Source organism: Trichoplusia ni, chromosome 5 (assembly GCF_003590095.1).
Source record: "Trichoplusia ni isolate ovarian cell line Hi5 chromosome 5, tn1, whole genome shotgun sequence".
In the NCBI taxonomy this organism is placed as follows: Eukaryota; Metazoa; Arthropoda; class Insecta; order Lepidoptera; family Noctuidae; genus Trichoplusia; species Trichoplusia ni.
In genome coordinates, this window is record NC_039482.1 from 1,854,192 (window position 1) to 1,873,396 (window position 19,205).

At 33.9% G+C, this 19,205-nt stretch overlaps 1 protein-coding gene across 6 annotated transcripts; it reads left to right on the forward strand.

The window, feature by feature from the left end:
* The first annotated feature begins 147 nt into the window (after positions 1-147).
* On the forward strand, positions 148-19,178 carry LOC113494002 (circadian locomoter output cycles protein kaput). Of its 6 annotated transcripts, none has more exons than XM_026872098.1 (14): positions 148-256; positions 539-691; positions 1,117-1,262; positions 1,588-1,769; positions 1,878-1,992; positions 3,515-3,610; positions 3,892-3,955; positions 4,032-4,270; positions 4,490-4,637; positions 8,823-9,015; positions 12,883-13,059; positions 13,765-13,929; positions 14,120-14,242; positions 15,563-19,178. In XM_026872098.1, the coding sequence occupies exons 2-14, from the start codon at positions 654-656 to the stop codon at positions 15,719-15,721; spliced, it is 1,845 nt and encodes a 614-aa protein (XP_026727899.1). In that variant the 5' UTR covers positions 148-256; positions 539-653; the 3' UTR covers positions 15,722-19,178. The 6 variants fall into 6 exon arrangements, with proteins under 6 accessions (XP_026727899.1, XP_026727901.1, XP_026727897.1 ...); XM_026872100.1 differs by having other exon boundaries at positions 150-256; positions 1,114-1,262; positions 8,823-9,009; XM_026872096.1 differs by having other exon boundaries at positions 151-256; positions 1,114-1,262.
* The last annotated feature ends 27 nt before the right edge of the window (positions 19,179-19,205 follow it).

The following is a 19,205-nucleotide window of genomic DNA, read 5'->3' on the forward strand; positions in this document are numbered from 1 at the left end:
ATGATTTCGTTTAATTTTAGCTTGGTGTTGTTAAATATAATTAATATTTGCTTAAATCTATTAATAACAATGTTATTCATATTTAAAGACCGAACTTGCGTTGAAACCCTGTAAAATAGTAAGTTGTTTTATGCAATCAGTTGTCCGTGTCACGACAGAAAAATAATCAATTGTCTATGGAACCTATGGAAGTTCGTGCGAAACCACGGCGGACTCAGTTTTTGTGGAGTTTCTCGTTTGTCGTCGTTTTATCCATGTACGCGTAAATTGTATTTGTTATTACTAGTTTATACTTTTCATTTGTGCTAAACATAACTATTGGGAGTAATTTTAGTCCCTTCATGAAACTATTTAAGTGTGTGTTCAACGACAACAAATTGACGCAGTGCTTGGTACACAGTGCTCATTTTCCAATTACTTATTCACACAAACGCAATGTATTGTAGTATCTTGTTGGTATCAATCTAAGCGCAGTTATAAGTGAATGTTCAGTTGCATTTAGTATCTCGACTAACTTGTTGGTTTGGTGTGATTGCAGTCGGCACATAGTCCAATCGCCTGCTGTGTAAGGTGGATGATTTCGCCATTGCGATGTTTTAATACAAAAGCTTAATTGAAATTCAGTGCTGTCGCCGAACTTAAGAGACAGCACCATGGACGACGACGGCGATGATAAGGATGACACGAAGAGGTGCAGTATTAATCTATTAAAAAAAGAATTTTGTGCATCTATAAATCGTGGTAGCTTATATATCAGCTCCTATTACAATGTATGTGTCTTCTTTAGAAACAGTACTGGTTAAGTTTCTATTCTCATTGGGTAAGAGATGAATATCAGGATTTTGTGAAGGTTGATCTCCACTTGCAAAGATTAAATGTAGATCCTCAAGCATAGAAAGAATCATTTGAGACTTATGAATTATTATTTTATTAATACATTTTATTTATGTTATAGTAAGTATAGTGCATAGATTTGGTATTTCTCCAATATTGCAGCAAAAAAACAACAAACATTAATTACTGTAACAGAAACTGGTTGATCTAAATTCTCGCACAGCATAGTAGAATGCAAATATTTTAGTGTACAATAATAATAGTGTACTCTTCTGATAGGAGAACCCGCAACCTTAGCGAAAAGAAGCGCAGAGATCAATTTAACATGCTGGTAAACGAGCTGAGCTCCATGGTCTCAACAAACAATCGCAAGATGGATAAATCAACAGTTCTCAAATCTACGATCTCATTTTTGAAGAATCATAATGGTAAGTAATAAGGTTTAGAAAGTAAATAGGCAGTCTAATTATTTCTAGCTAGTGTGTTCTGCGGTTATAAGTACTGCCAAAATCAACTAATGCTACTGTGTCTATTGATTTGCTCTCTGATGTCCTAGTTAGTCTTATCAGAAATTTATAACATGGCTTAGTAGCGTCTAGCTACACATATTGATTATATCTGCTACATTTTCATATTATGATGTAGGAATAGAAAACACATTTGACTGTCCCTTATTTCATCTCTTTAGAGCTAGAGAATTGAGGTAGCCTTGAATGTATCAATATAATTATAAGAATTAACACTTTGTTTTAGAAATAACTGTGAGGTCAAGGGCTCATGATGTTCAAGAAGATTGGAAACCATCATTTTTATCCAATGAGGAATTCACATACTTGGTTTTGGAGGCATTGGAAGGCTTTGTCATGGTTTTCTCAGCTACAGGACAAATCTTTTACGTATCTGAAAGCATCACGTCTTTACTGGGTCACAACCCAGTAAGTTTTTAATTGTTTACTACTAATAATTTTAAATGTTTTGCATGTACTACCAAATACATGAATCACTTAATTATTGGCTATTTAATGCATCAATTATTTTTTCAGGTTGACATTGTCAATAAAAGTATCTTTGACCTAGCCTTTGAAGATGACCGACCAAGCTTGTACAACCTATTACAGAATCCTAGTTCTGCAAATGAATTAATGCCAACAGGCAAAGGTAGGTTCAGATTAATACCGTTTTGATATCAAGATTCATTTAAACTATATGTTTAATAGCGAAATTTAAAGTTAACATTTTATGAGTGATGTACTTTATTGAACATGCTTCATATCATTCAACTTCCATCTTAATCCCTGCAAATAAATTATTTTAAAATCACTAAACTGCGAAATTTAAATGTGTAGCTACTGCTAATGTTTCCATTCAATGCATTTTTGTGAATAATGAAAGCAAATTCTTGGTTTAAAGTTGTGAAGCAATTGCGCCTCTGCGCCCAGCGATGTTTCGAGATATTGTATCTGACAATCAACTATTATTACACAAGTGCTGCTTGCATCCTTTAGAACCCTTTCATACAAAGGCCGTCAAGATTGACGAGATTGTGTTGAACTTATGACCCCTTTTATTTGTCTGCTGAGCTACAATGTTGCATTCAAAATATTGAAGCTGACAATTGAACGATGGTGCATAGATATACTTTGATGCTTTGCTCTTTGCATTATGAATTCCTAAATAAAATGACTGACTGAGCATTTTATCAATACCATATGTAGCAAAAAGGTTTTTAGTTGCACATTGTGTACATTAAAGTTCATTAACCCGCGATGAAGTACTTGTATCATGTCTCAAGTTACATCAAAAATAAATCAATAGTTGAGAAAAGTTTAGAGGTTAAACGCTATTTTTATACCTTTGTAAAGTTATGAAAATTAGAGCTTTTACTGAAACTTGCGGGGATTTGACCTTGCTGAGCGTTGAGTTCTCGTAAATTTATTTTGTTGCTAATGACGTGAAAAAAGTTCAATGTTTATGAAGTCTAACAACAATTATAAAAAAGTATCAAGATTTTTCAAATAAAATCCCAAGTTTTTAATAACGTATTGTATTCTTGTTTATTTTAAATGCGTGAACCAAGGTATAAGAAGGACCTTTAAACAAATAAAACCTTGTAATTGCAATTGTTTTTAACTTTGTTAAGCAATAAATCTAACAAATAGCCTGTATGGCAAGCGACTTCAAGCTCGGAATTATGTATTTTGGAAAATATGAAATGATAAAAGGATTTTGACTACGACTACGGGACATTCTAAAGCTGAAATTGTTGTTAAAAAAGTCCCTTTTGTTTATGTTCGTTTGCGCTGAATTAGCTGTGCGGCACTTGCGACAAAAATTTCTGCGATTTAATAATGGTTGACAATAGCTATAGCCCTCTACAATCTATGCTGTGCATCAAAACTACAACCCCTGTATTGTCAAGTTATCATAATATTAGCAAGTTCGATGGTATCGAATTATAATTGACCTTAATTTATTGCTTAGTACTCTTAATATTATTATCAACAATAAAGTGTAGTATTTCACCAGTCCATCCAAATAAGCAATTCTGAATTTGAGGTGTCGGAGTTTTCCATCAAAATTGATGTGTTCCTTTGAATGTTGATATTACAAACTTACTGGTATTAGTGTTAAAATAATTGGAAATTACGAACGCATATAGAAATCAACTTTTCTTTTGTAGAAAATGAAATCCGCTTCCAGTGTCACCTTAAAAGGGGGTCGTTGGACTTTAGAGATGATCCTTCTTATGAACTTGTGCAGTTCAATGGACACTTTCGTGAGTAACTTTTATTTTAATATATAAATATTATGTATTAGATGATTAATTACAAAAAATACTGTATTTTGTTGTATTAAAGTCTCTATAGCGAGAGCTGTTATTAGCAAAAGTACTTTATTTATTTGGTTAATTATCGGTATTTATTTTTATTATGTTCAAGAATTACAAATACTATTCGTATGAAAGAATTTTCCTCACCACAGTCTGTATTCAGTAACAGTATATTATTTAAAAAATATTAAATAAAGCAGTAAGTACTGAATACGTTTATTTTGCAGGAACAAATATGGAGCAAGTCGATAGTGATGACATATCCGCTTATCAAACAGATCATGAATCAAGGTAGGTTTCTTTTCTTCAGCAGATCTTCTCTTAATTTTTTTTATCATGAATACTTATATTGCTGTATTTTCGTCAGGTTGTTATTCGTCTGCACTGGCAGACTCTACACTCCTCAGTTGATACGCGACGTATCTCTAGTGGACTCAAACCGTAGCGAATTCACTTCGCGACATAGCCTTGAGTGGAAGTTTTTGTTCCTCGATCACCGCGCTCCCCCAATCATTGGATACTTGCCTTTTGAAGTACTCGGCACCTCAGGATATGATTACTACCACTTTGATGATTTGGAAAAGGTTGTCACGTGTCATGAAGCTTGTGAGTATTGTACGCTTTGTCGGTGCTTTTAGAAACCGCTGTTATAGCATTGAAGTTAAATAATAAGTCATATTTATCCTTAGTATCACTTGAAATAATCATTCAGTGTTTTATCAAGACATCTGTGGTGAAAAAGTTTCCATATTCGTAAAACAATGATATATATAGAAGAAAAGATAAGGAGGATTAGTAGTATTAAGTTATTATTGTTGCTTATAGTGATGCAGAAAGGCGAGCTTACATCGTGCTACTACCGATTTCTAACCAAGGGACAGCAGTGGATTTGGCTGCAGACACGTTTCTATATAACATACCACCAGTGGAACTCGAAGCCAGAGTTCGTTGTCTGCACCCACAGAGTCGTCAGGTATGTGGATAGCAATACATGTTTGAAATTCATATGAAAGGAGTACATTTTAATATCTATCCAACATCCAGATCCAGTTAAGCACTTAAAACTAACGGCCGCCGAACCGAATTTAAATGATGTTTTGCTTTACACAAAGCTAAAAGCTACTGAAAAAGGTTTTAGATGAAAAAAGTTTCGCTAAAACTAAAAATTTGCCTCAAAATACTTGGTTGACAATTCCGAAGCTATTTCAAGTTCAGTTTTTAGTCATATCGTATTTGAGTGTAGCACGTATTCATTTAACATATACCTTACTTGTGTAAAAGTCATCGCTACAGAACGTTTCTAAGCCTATTGTTACTTTATTCAAAAACTTGAGCAATAGTGTTATCATGTTTACATTACGTCCAACGCATGTACTTTAAGCATGAATCCGCGTTTTATTCAATCCTCCCTATACATTATGCAACGTTGTGGGAGAGACGTCATGAGTATGAATTTTGATGGGTGTTTACTCATTTCTTAACTTTTTATGTGATACTTAGAAAGGAAGCTCAATATATCTATGTTTATGCTACTAAGACACGTGTTTGTCTTCTGTACAACGAGTGTGAAGTTTGAATATCTTTAAAAAAATGCAGTACCAAAAGCTTTTTTAACTTACTTATAGTATTTAAGTTTATTTTCGACTTCTTTAGACTTGTACACTACTGACCCTAAGGAACTGTACATTTAATTATGTTAATCTTTATAAATATCATTCTACCCTTAGTGTATATATGTCACTGAACTTCTCCCAAACTCCTCTTTTATTGTACACCTTTGGGTTTCGCACTGGTTGGCTTAGATTCACAAATCAGCCCGGCAAACCTAATTTCGCTGAACCAGCAGTAATAAACAAATAATTACAATAGTGTCTAAGTTTTGACAATATTGTATTGTATAAAAAAGTTCCTTAATAAAGGTGAAATAACATCAATGCACTATTTATTAGACGATTATGCGCTTCACTAACATATGCTATGGAAAATTTTGAAACCTAGTATTACAAGTAAATATTAAACACTGTTACGAAACCTTTCCTATGCAAACGACTTATTCAGATTCATTGATTCGAATTGCGTCATGGAAATAGAGGTTTTGTTGTATTCGTTTCAATATTAAGGTAGGTTAGGTAAATTAGCTCTGGGATAGTGAATGCTATTTTGTAATACAGTTAATGTCGAAACTCCATTGAATGTTTCAATACTTAGTTGAATAATTTACATGTCTAATGTGGTTCACTTTCTAAGAAGTGAAATTAAAGCTTATCTGGGTTTTTGTACTTTATTATTCGTTCGTTTGCAGGGGTGGTTTAATTTTATATCTAATCTTCTATTATATAAAATTCCCGTGTCACGATGTTAGTTACCGTACTCCTCCGAAACGGCTTAACCGATTTTTACTAAATTTTATATGCGTATTCAGTAGGTCTGAGAATCGACTAACATCTATTAATATATGCGTATTCATACCCCTAAGTGTTAAGGGTTGCTCACACTAAAAGAAAATATTTTATTTTGGGACGAAATTGTTTGTTTTTATTTTTTATAATGTGGCATTAAAAATACATACAACTAGAAATAATTTATTAGGCAAAACAACGTTTCCTGGGTCAGCTAGTCTTCTAATATATAAAATTCCCGTGTCACAATGTTAGTTTTCGTACTCCTCCGAAACGGCTATACCGATTTTTACCAAATTTTATATGCGTATTCAGTAGGTCTGAGAATCGGCTAACATCTATTTTTCATACCTCTAAGTGGGTTCATCACACTAAAAATATATTAATTTATACATAAAATCTGTTTATAATATGAATATTACCGTACATACCGTATTATATTTTTTTCTACATGCGGTATAAATATCAATTTTTTTTTTACTATTTTCGAATATCGTTTGTTCCATCTAATCTCTGAAAAGGCTGGACCGTTTTTGGCGGAACTTTTATTGGGAGCTAGCTGATGCAATGAAGATATCTTAGGATATTTTTATTTAAGAAAAGATAAAGTAGTTATTGTTATATTTCACGCGGACGAAGTCGCGAGTACAGCTAGTAAATGTGAAAATAAACGCGAGAAATGAGGAGCCCAAATCGAATAATAATAATAGTGTCTGATGATTTTTGGTGTCAAACCCTAAAAGACCAAAACGTTAATTAACTTACTTAGCGATAACCATTCAGTATAAATAAATTAATCTTGGCTCCGACTTCATATTCAGTAACGCCTAATGATATGCTAATATAATTTGTCATGCATATTTTTATTGCTTATCTTTCAGAAGTTGGTATAATTTTTTGTTTATAATAATTTTGTCGATAGACGGTTATGTACATTCCTGAAATTTAAGCAAAAAAAATAATGTTTTCTGGGCCTGTAAAATGAAAGTAATTTTAAAAGTGTAGCAAGTCCAGCAAGTACGTTAATCAGAAATAAATTCGACCAAAATAAAACCAGGAGTAGCCCTTCGAATATCCATAACTCGAAAAACATAAAAATGAAGTTCCTAAAAACGATTTCATTTAACGCTATCGTATTTACAGCTCAATTTATTTTTCTCCACAATTAGCGATAGTTGTATCCTGGTAATGATGTAGTTATCCTGGGCTGTCCATGTTTGGTCCTCTATTAAGCGAGCATGTGTGACCCTAGTAGATAACCCATTTGATTTTTTTGTACACAAGGCCTCATCATGTTGGACTTTTGTCGCCGTGTACGCCGTAGAAAGACGGGGTCTCATCCCATAAAGTTAACCCGTGAAGGAAAAAAAGTCCGTAATATCATCTGTAACGAAATTATGATAGCGATAGTCTAATTCAGTAGTTAATATAGTGAATATATAAAGTAACTTTGTATTTTACGTGAGGAAATAACATTAATCTTAACGTTCATTATTTAATTATAATTGTCTCTCGGTGACGTTGAGTGTGCTTGCGTGCTAAGGCCTATGCATAGTGGCCATAACATGGAAGAGACATAATTCACATGTCATCCTGCAGTTGATTATAAGTTCTGTTATATTCATTACAATGTCACAATATCATTATTATAATAACCTTTTGTAAACTAAGGCTTCATACAATACCTATTGTGCTTAGCAAACACGTTTTCCCTCCTCGCCCCTCGGAATTACTATTATTCAAAATTATTATTTATTTTCCGTTAAAAATGCCAAAAATAAATTAAACCTGAAACTTTGTGATTTTATATTTTCTTTAATTTTCTTCTTTATTCTTCGAAAATGAAATAAGGATAGATAAGTTATTTTTAAAATGCCCAAAATAAGTCAAAAAGTCAGGAAACTTTGTATTATTCTTTTTCCGGAATAACCCTTTTGATACAAGGAAATTATTAATACCGCAAGAGTTCTATAATTAGAACAAAAACGATCTGAAAGTATAAATAAATCTCAAGTTATTTTTAAATCGGCAGTGTTACAAAAGCATGTTACTCGCAGAAATATTGGATGGTATCCGCAAAATTCTCCTAGAGGACAGGCACGAGGCTAAGACATCAAGCTTTTCTGTTAACTTTTTAAGTTGGACCTGTATGTATGTTTGAATGACGGTATAAAGTTCTTATGACATGTCTCAGCACACTGAGAGAAAGTAAGTCGTAAGTAAGTAGAATGAAAGTAATGATGACAAACCTCAATTTCGTCAAGTGGTATCCCAACCTGCATAATACTCGATTAACTTGAATGAAAGTAATTAACATCAAAACTAATTCCATCTTTTTCGCCTCAACCCCTAAAAAGTTACTTGAGAAAAAAAAATGTCGTAATTGCGGAAGAAACGCGAGACTCAGAAACCGAGTCCAAACACGTGTTTCCATTTCTTTGGGTTTTCGAAAGCGTTTCAGCATAAATATTGTGACTCAGTTACGCGCCAAGTTTTGTGGAAGACGGTCGTAATTCTTTCGAGTAAAGGAAAGCTGAACAGAATTTCACCTTTATTTAACATTTGCGAATCTTTCTATTGTCTGCTTATCTGGCTTGACGTATTACCTTTCCCGTATGTACCTAATTACATCTTCGTTATTAGAATAATCGTATTAATAAAGGTCATATCCTTTCATCACAAAAAAATAATCAATGTTGCGACACGTGAGTGCTTTCAGCCGTTACTAGATTTATTAAAATTAATCTTTTTTGTTTTAGCTACGCCGATATAGCCAAAAGTATGAAGCAAGAAGGTGCCGAGGCTGATACTGTGAGCGAGGCGGAGGTCAACCGCGGCGTGTTGAAGGAGGCGCCGTCTGATGATGCTATGGTCTCCATGTCACCATCCTACATGTCTGAAGCGAGCGATGCCTTTGGAACTTCGTCTTACCAACCGCTGTCTCAAGTCAGTGTAAGTTACCTATTATTTTATTTTTAAGTGTTGTAATGCCCGTCGCTTTCTCCGTTCAGCGCTGAATGTAAGCAAAAATCAACTAAAAAAGAAACGCCTATATTCCACTTAAGATAAATTATTTCCAAATCTAATAATAATACTACGTGTACTGTGTAGTTCTAAAATGTAATTCTGTGACATAAGAATTGAATTAACTTCGTTATAGAGAGTTTTGTGTCAAATATCGGTCTTTCGATTCTTACGTATTTTGACACCGGTGGCCATATACATGACAATTTAGTTATTTGATAAGCTTTCGACGGCTGTTAATACAGGATTGCTAACCGACCTCAAAATAGAGTAGATATTGTAGTAAATACCACGTAGTCGTACTGTATAAACTATAGATATATAGATAGAACGTAGTCACGCATAAGATGCATATCAGCTGTAGTTAAATGAAATAAAATAAAAATGAACTCCTGCTAAACGTAAATTATGAGCTATAATGTATAAAGTAGTAATCGTATTAAAAATGACAAAACTAGATTAATGTCTCAGATAACAATTTTGGTGCATAAACCCTTAGCCCTTAAGATTATGAAAAGTGTGACCGTGTGACACTGCAGCGTTACGAAGTAAATATACTTTCGCGAAAACGGTAGAAGTATAGTTTTTGTATATGTAAAATACATAATTACTAGATAACGTAAAACTTGCTTATAATGTAGCTAGTTTGACTAATCTTTCTGAAGATAAAACACGACAGTCGATTGCTTACCGAAAATTAAAGAAACGACCTTCACCCCAAACCAATGTGCCTTCGGCAAAATCAGAAATTAAGCAACGAGATTTCTAACTTTTATGTGTCGCAATAAATTGGTAAACCACCCTCAATCCTCTTACCACACTTTTCTTCACGGTTTCATTTTTCTCCCAAACTAATTAATTGAACTCTTTATTCGCGTGGGCATTCACAAACTTTTAAGTCACATGCGCAAAGACAGACTCAGAACAAGCGTTTGTGGATCAAACAAATGAACTTAAAGATCGAACCTGCGATTTTCAGTGCGTAATGTTATCAAACGTAACGGTATGGGTTGCCAATAGAAAAAAAAGAAAGCCACTTGTAGAACTTAGGTATCAAAGTAAAAAGGTACGTTTTAGATTGCTTAATTTTATTCATAACTAGCTGTTGCCCGCGACTTCGTCCGCGTGGTTAGAAGATATAAGTTAAAAATTTATACCTGCCTTCTATCTATCTATCTTGTAGGATTCAGTCAGCGTTTGCAATGTTAGCGCAAAAAATGTGTTTTTTTACGACCTCACATTAGAAACCTCAAAAATTGTAGCCTATGTGTTATTCTGATGTATAAGCTATATTGTGGTAAAGTTTCATTCAAATCCATTCAGTAGTTTTTACGTGAAAGAGTAACAAACATCCATACATCCATACTCACAAACTTTCGCCTTTATAATAGTAGTAGGATAATAATTTAGTTTCAACGCAACGTGACCAAAAGTGTTTATTTAAATAAGTAAGCAGCCGAATAAGTATCCAGATTTTTTTCTGTTTATATTTTTATTTCTTCATTCTTGTTAAGTAAACATAACCTGACCAATTAAAAACTTCTTGAAGAAATATTTGTAACAATAAAACGTTCTTGGTATATTAAAAGGAGAAGGAAAAAATGATTGCGATATAAAGTTACTTTTCGAAATAAAGCAGGGTTGTTTTGAAAATTGTTTTGTTATTTTGTTTTTCATGGTCATTATGGTTTGCTGTAATATTACTTACAATAAGGATCAGTCTATGACTAGCTAGTACTATCGAGATAATTTAAAGGCTTAAGGCAAAATTGGGATATATATAGAATGTTGGATATAAATAGAAGGTAAATATATAGAATGTTGATAGTTCGTGTTCAATTTATAATGTAGTTTAGTACTAATTTAATCAATCTAAGAAGTAAAATTCACTAAGGATGGTAGTACAGCAGTGAAGATAATATATGTGCTGGTGAAGTTCAGCTAGATCTAGTTATATATTATATAAGCAATTGTGTACTATTATCTATTATTGTGCAATTACTCTCTATTCATTGAATGTCTAGACGAGTTTGTAATTTATTCCGGCATTTGCCTTTCTGGATAATAGGCCGAAAAAAATTATTTGATTCCGGCTTAATTTTGTTTATCCTTATCATTTCATTTTCTTAGGAAAAATATACCTTAATTTCGACTTTCATTACAAACGTGAGCCGATGAGTCCCTGAAAAGGCCCCGTGGCTGTCAAAAATAGATTCATAGGGTCGATCAAAAGAACGACTCAATTACCGTGATTGGCTCCCAGGGTGTCTGAAGGTTGTCTGCAAACAAGATGATAATTGGCATAGATTTGTATTTATAAGAAATATAATTTTAGCGGTATAAATGTGGACTTATTTATCATATCAAGGTTGTTTCTCCATTGGACTCTATGTTTTCGCAAATATTGCCTCCGAAATTATTCTGTTTTGTAAAGCAAACCAACTGAAACGAAAACGAAGTTTTCAGATTTCTTTTAATGCGATAAAGTCAAAATATTTGACATTCAAAAGCAAAAAAATATCTTTTAAGCCTCAACTTGTACTTATTTTTGATAAGATATAGCTTGATGGATACTTGATAGGATTATTTGTTTGTTTATTTGGGGCTGTATTCGAATGTTATTATCTGAAATTTTAAGTGATCAACGTAATTAATACTTGTGACTATAAACACCATTTTTAAATCTTCGACTTTAAGAACAATGCATTCATTCTGCCATATTTAAACAACAAATTCGGTTCGGTGTGATGCAACTCACGATGAAGAACAGTACGTCGAAAAATTTTGCTTATATGTAGTTAGGTTGTCAGCTTTTGAAACGACAGTCAGCTAAACTTCTAGACTTTGGATATACTTTGACTCGCGTATATTTTTATTCAGTAGTTATCTCGAATATTCTCCCAGATAACTGATCGTATCCTTGCTCGTCGGATTACAGCTATGGATTACACCGATAACTATAAACCTTACTGGGTTGGCTTCAAGTCTCAACGTATTCTACTTGAAGCAAATATCTATCCGACCTCGGTATAACACACATGAATGGAAATCTACTGGGTTGCTCAGTATTCCTGACAGCTAGATTTATGATTCAATTGGTTCCTTTTATAACGTACTTGGTTTAACTGAATAATGTGGATGCAGTTACCGGTAGGTCTCTTTTGAGCCTTCAGTTATTGTATATTCATTGGCGAATACCGCGAGCAATCAGGATATGGTAGAATGAGGATAGCTCGAAGTCTTATGTAACTGGAATAACAGTTACTTGCTTTGATCGTTGACATTCGTACATGGTTTAGTTTATTGCGGTATTTTCATACTACAGCAGAAGGTCCTTCCAAGCGGTGAACGGTAAGCAAATTGGGGTGATATCCAGTGACGTCTTGACGTTCAAAAATTAAATATTAATAAAAATGTAAATTTGCTTCTCCTCAAGTCCGAATACGAGCATCATCATCAGCATGATCATCCTTGATTTCGGCGGATTTTACGCTCCAAGGACCTATTTATTAGCTTTTTACAAGCTTTTATTTTCTTTCGCCTGTACATTTGGCTGTAAATAAATCTTGAAAGACATACTTCCAGTTTCTCGAGTGTTCTAAACTTTTTTTGCATATGTTTATTGATAACATATGAGCAATATAAGCTTCTAGATAAACCAATATACCCCACATGGTTATGCAACTTTGAATCGCCTAACGAGACATGTATTTCCAAAATAATATTGATTAGTAACGAAGGTTTTTAAAAAAAAGTTTTCTTTTATAATTTATTGTTTTTCTTCTTTATTTTCAGCCGGCATCCGTGAAGTCGGCTTCGGCAGGCAGTACGACGGGCACAGTCGCGACGGCTGGTACCGCGGCCACAGCGGGCGCGTCCTGGACGCGAGCGTCGCACGTCCGCTACACGGGATCCGATACCGCCTCTCTGTCAGGTGATTCCAGGTCATCGCAGAGGAATAATATGCGTGAGGTGATTACAATTTGTTTTTTGTCTTAAATGATTGTTAGTTAGTTTGAGACATTTTGTAAGCTAATAGTTTTTTTGCGAACTTATCGCTAGTTTAAGGGTGAGCAAAATATAACATAATTTTGCTAACTGGTTTCGGTAAAAACATTGACGATTTGTTAGTTCCAATTTGGTTAGAACAGATAATTTAATAAAATCTTGAGAAAGTCGGTACAAACACATTATAAATAAATAAACTGCCGATACATCAATTTGGAATAGATATCATTGGCCTAGCCTTTTCCCAACTATGTTGGGGTCGGCTAGCAGTCTAACCGGTTTCAGCTAAGTACCAGTGTTTTACAAGGAGCGACTGCCTATCTGACCTCATCAACCCAGTTACCTGGGCAACACGATACCACCTTGGTTAGACTGGTTGTCAGACTTTTCAAGCTTCTGATTACCTGTAACGACTGTCAAAGATGTAAGTGGTCTGGTGTAAGAATAACAGCCGGGACCCACAATTTAACGTGCCTTCCGAAATTGGGAATAGATAGTGATACAAAAAAATAACCTTTTATCTGCTCACAAAAGAGAAATAGGAAATTAAATTAACTTTAATCTCAGTGTAGCAACAAATGAGAATGGAAACAGAAAATGAAAGCTTTTACTGTCCAATAAGACTTGGATAATTGGAACTAATGTTGTGAGCACCGTTTTACATTGCAGGCGAGTCACAAGAGCACGGAGCCGGCGCCCGCTCCGCAGCACGGCATGGGCGCGCAGTACCTCGACCCCGCGCCCTACGTCAGCACCGTCGGCGTGCCCGGCGTCCTCCCCCTCTCCATACCCCCGCTACCCGTCATCGTATCCCCCGACCAAGCCCAGATGCAGGTGAGTGTCGCTCCACGAAACACTATCTTACAACCTTTTTTAACTAACGATCTTGTAGAATATCCCCACAGGTCTAAATACGCATGGTATTTTTATCTATGTGTATTCATTTGCTTCAATCTTATTTATTCTAAGTAGTTAGGCTTCCCAATGCACCCTTTTGCACGATACAAGTTAGTGGCTGTGGCAGGAGCAGTTGCAACGCAAACACGAGGAGTTACAGCAAATGATAGTCAGGCAACAGGAGGAGCTGCGGCAGGTAAAGGAGCAACTCCTGCTAGCCAGACTTGGCATCCTACAGCCGCTTATAAACGTGAGTATTTTACAATCTACAATATTTTCCATATCTTGCATTTCGTATCGCGATTCATTCCATTTTAATCTTACGCTTATTTTGTAAGTACGTACGCTGGCAGCTATAGAGGTCACACAAATTCTGATTATTCGTTAGATTATATAACAAAGATAAAAAAAAACAAAATGTAGAACCCTTAACTTCAAGATATTAGATACCAATGAACGTAACTGTTCATGTCATGTCATCCATTTATCAATAAAAAATACACTCCAATCTGATCAAGCATGGATAATAATAATAATATCATATTGTCTCTTTGAATACAAAAAAGAAAGCATATTACAAGTGTCTCATGTGAAACAAAATATTTCAGTCTAAAAAAGTATATTGATTACAGTTTCTGCTCTGCTGCTCTTTGAAAAACAGTGAAAATTAGATGTATTATTACATAATATGTAGACAAGATTGTTCAAATTTTTAAGCATAAACGTATAATAATACTTATCACAGAGTCTCTAAAGGCGCCAGCGTGTTTTATCTTAATATACCAAGCATGATTTGCTCTTTATAATATTACAATTATATTCAATAATTAGCTCTTTTTCAATTTATTACATAGTTGTAGCTAGGACATTAGTTTATCAGTTATTGAGATCTTATATGGAGACCGACGTATCTGTTCACATCCAGCATACATCTGATTCATCAAATTCAGGACAAAAAAGTTTATCCCAAACCAAATTATTTTAATCAACAATATTATCGTTTAGAATATAAAATGTATCCAATTGTAGAGTGACAAAAGTTGATGGGAAAAACTACTTTGTCACACATTAAGGTCAGTATGAAACATATATTTCGTCGGTACATACCTACGTTGGAATAAGTTCGTTGCAGAATTCAAAAATATATAATAACAATATTATAAAAACATGTTCTATACCTGCGTGCATCGCAAAATGTCAGACTATACCGATAAAATCTGTTCTTACACATAAGAAGAAGAAGACAGCTTAGTTATTATACAATAATTAATTAACTTATAGAATAGATAAAAAAAATAAGACTTAGAGATCGTGATTGAAACGAATAATTTGTTAGCGTTTGACGTATTCATCAGTCAGTTACTTTTCTAAGAGCCTATTTACTTTTGAGCGTGCCATTGCAGGCGTTGTGGGTGATAGTGTCAGACTCACGTACCCTGTTCTCTTATCAATAAAAATAAGCGTTTAAAATCTGGAGCGTAAACTCCTAAACATCAAGAATCATGGGTCATATAATCATTTCATGTCAAAACATCGTAGCAGGTTAATTACTCTAAAATTCTCGAATCAGGTTCAAGGTCCGTACATGAATCCGGAAGAGATACAGCAAAACCAGCGTTTACCGGCACAAATAGTATACGAGGGGAATCCGCCGCGCGGCGCCATCACCGGGTACCCGCAGCAGCACCCGCCGCACCCGCCCGGCCACCACCAGCACATGCCGCAGTGAGCCCAACACTCCTGGTTGCCATGACAACCCAATACACTATGAAGAGAAACTTTCGAACACGTATGTATGCATTAAACTTGCCAATTTGTTCTATATTCTAAATATAAGGAAGCGCAGCTTGTATCATAAAATTGTTCGATTTCGACCACTTGTATCGATGTCCATGTTTGTTATCGACAATTTCGAAAGGCAATCCATTTATACGTTTTGCTTGAATACGTTGCGGTACATGTTCATTTGTAAATGTGGTACGTTTGTGTTAGTGTAAGTTTCACAAGCTTCTACTTACGCTTGTGTTTGTAAGGGATACTGTAAAAATATTATTTTCGTGTCCTCGCGTTTTCTGTTCTATTGTTTCATGTGTTAAAAGGCTGTGCAATGGTGCCGATTCTGTCAGGCACAGACTAAACGTTATTTAGACTATTGCTATCTTTTTCTTCCATAGTGAAATTAATAACGTAAATATTAAATATGCAAAATTAGCTAAAACCAAATATGTAAGACACTTTTTAAGATACGCGAAAGCGTGTTTTATGGATTTTTTATTAATAATATTGTAGCCTAAAGTAGCAGTAGTATCGTTCTCGGACGTTTTCTTGTACTCTATATTAGTAATCGATAGCAATTTTCATATTCTCTTTTAGTTTGTGATCAAGAGAGTCATCACCAATATCTAACAAACTATTTAATTTTATATATTAGTAAATGTACAAGTTTATATTGTGAGTTGAGGACTATGGTGTAATTATTTTATATTTATTATTATTAGGCACATGATCAGTACATATTGTTTGCAAACCTTTTGTTGTACCGTAGCTTGTTATCAGAATCAAGAAACCAAAGTGTTATTTTATTTTAATATCTACACGAAAACTGATTTGCTATCTGTAACGTGCCATTATAGTGAATTCTTCTGACGTTTCACGGTAACATATTTTGTAAAGTAAATAATGTATTTTACTGTTTTTTGATCTCGTTACTGGATTTAGCGACTAGGTAACAAATATGTCTTTTTGAGATATTCGGGGCCTGTGAAATGTCTGTAAATGTTTTATTTTACTTTCAAGTTTACTTATGTATACTGAGTGTAAATAGATTTTTTAGATAAATTTATACTTTACTGGCTTTTGATTCGTCACATTGCAGTTTTGTTACATATAAATCATGATTTATTTATTTCTGCGCTCTTGCGTTTAGACTTGTTATGTTGTTACTTTATTTTCGGGACGGTTGGAATATTTTATTTGAGAATCTATAACAGTTATTGTTGGAATTGAGTTTATTTTATTTTAGATTACCTCAAAACGAATTGCATTATATTAATATTGATTTAAAATTGTTTTAAATTAGTGTTTTAGGTAAGTATATGAAGTACCTAATGTGTAGAATATTCTGAGTCATGTGATGTAATGTCGATTCTAAATTATCCGTATGGCCAGTAGCCAGATGTAGGATTCGTGGAATTTTATAAGCTCCTCACGCCGAACGCGGTGCGATGTTGATGGTAAACTAATGTGTATCTTATTACAAAACGCGAAAATCAAATTTCAATGAAATATGAATGAGTCGCACATAGTTTGAAATAAATTAACATTGTTAATAATTCCCTACTTAGCAATTTTTAAACATCGAATTTTGTATTTTTTAACTACGCAAGTGAAATGCCTTCCCTCTCTGGCATTCGCTATGAAAATAATAGGCGTGGAACTATAAAGGGTTGGCCATACACTTATAATATTGTCGCCAAATGACAAGAAATCAGAATATGAGTCGCGTTTACCGTTGTTACTGTAAGCGACAACGTGGGTTGTGCCAACGACAAAATAAACATATATTTAAGAAAACAAAAACATGAGATATCCATGCTCAACGGTGTTTTATTAGTTATTATATATTTGTAGATGCTTACACAACGCACAGTAGTTCGGTTTGTGGAACCTATTCTGTTACCCGGATGTATTGTATGACTAAATTGATGTACAGATACTTAGGTTTAGGTATGTATTTTAAGTATAAATGTCTGAAAAGTACCTTAGGTAATGACTGTATGGTGTTATGTACGATCAGCCACAAAGAGGTTATATGAATGTATTTCATTTCTATGCAGTTAAATCAAAGTGAGGTCAGATGATGTTTGTGGGTGATTGTACATATTTCTATATCGGTATGGCAGTTCTGTTTTCCGTGATTGTTCCACTACAGTACGCAATTACGTGTTCTTGTTTAAGTTTCATACTATTTTATATATTTTATATCGGTTAATATTTACTTGACGTAAGTTTGAAAGGTTGATTAGTTTAATTTAAGCGACATGCCTTTGTACAATTTAATAAGTCACATGGAAATTCATATCTTTTTTGTTTATTTTTTGTTTTCAAGAGGTTTAGTTTAGTTACCTCAGCAGTTATTATTAAATGATTTAAGATTAAAATCACATGAGTCCGTTCGTGACATTTGCGTTACGTAACTGCAAATGTTCCTTTTATGTGGACATCTATCTGTCTGATTTATGATAGCAACACATGGTTCAGATATTAAAGGGATCCCCGCAAAAATACATATTCGTAGATGTGTGTTAAGATTAGCATAAACTATTTTAAACTTTCATCTGAATTTTGAACTTTTTGGATAATATTGTAGCTAATTATTCATAGATACAAGTAGATAATTTTCAATGTCAATAATAATAGAATTCATATAACCAAATGCCATTTTCGAGTCGAAACTAGTTATTAAGATTAAATTTTAATTTAATATGAGATGGTATGTGAGGGCAACGCTTAGATGACGAAGACAATTGTGTGAAACGGATCATGTATTCTTTAGTCCTTCCGCGAGTAAACTAACAAATTTTATTTAATTTTAATTTAATTAGTTCAAAGACAACTTAGGGCCAGCGCAGGCAGAAAGCAGCGCAGCGACGAGATTTTTATTACACTCAAAAAACATCATTAAACTACAGATGTAAAGTACATATTTCTTTGTAAATGTGTCTTAAAAATATATCCTGCGCTCCTCTCGGTCTTCGCTAACCCTGAATAAAGCAATTCGTTTCATTTGCACTATTTGCTTCGGCAAAAATCATTTTTAGATCATTGTTTTATAACATAACCATACATTTTGACATGCTTGTCAAATCATTCTGTATGATATTAATGTTTGCATTCACTTTTGTATACTAAATTGTAATATGTAACAGCTGATTTACAACAGCTGATTTTGGAAAACATTTATACAATATATTGTATGTCGGGTTGTGGTTCAGATGATCAAATAATAAATGCATGCAATACTAAATATTTACCAAACATTTTGCTCTTTTGAAAGCAAATACGACGGTAATTCAGTGAATGTTTAATACACCACAGAACACTAAAGAACCACAACGCTGATTAATTTTATTTACGCGCTTACAATGACAGAATTGTAATTCATTACGAAGGAATACAGGGTATTGCCAAAAAGATATGCGTCGTGAAGTGAT

Bases quoted from the DNA above. Each gene is read 5' to 3' on its own strand.
- LOC113494002 (XM_026872096.1), top strand. From the start codon at position 654: ATGGACGACGACGGCGATGATAAGGATGACACGAAGAG. The intron at 1,263-1,587 runs GTAAGTAATAAG...ACTTTGTTTTAG, and splicing joins ATTTTTGAAGAATCATAATG to AAATAACTGTGAGGTCAAGG. The intron at 1,993-3,514 runs GTAGGTTCAGAT...TTTCTTTTGTAG, and splicing joins ATTAATGCCAACAGGCAAAG to AAAATGAAATCCGCTTCCAG.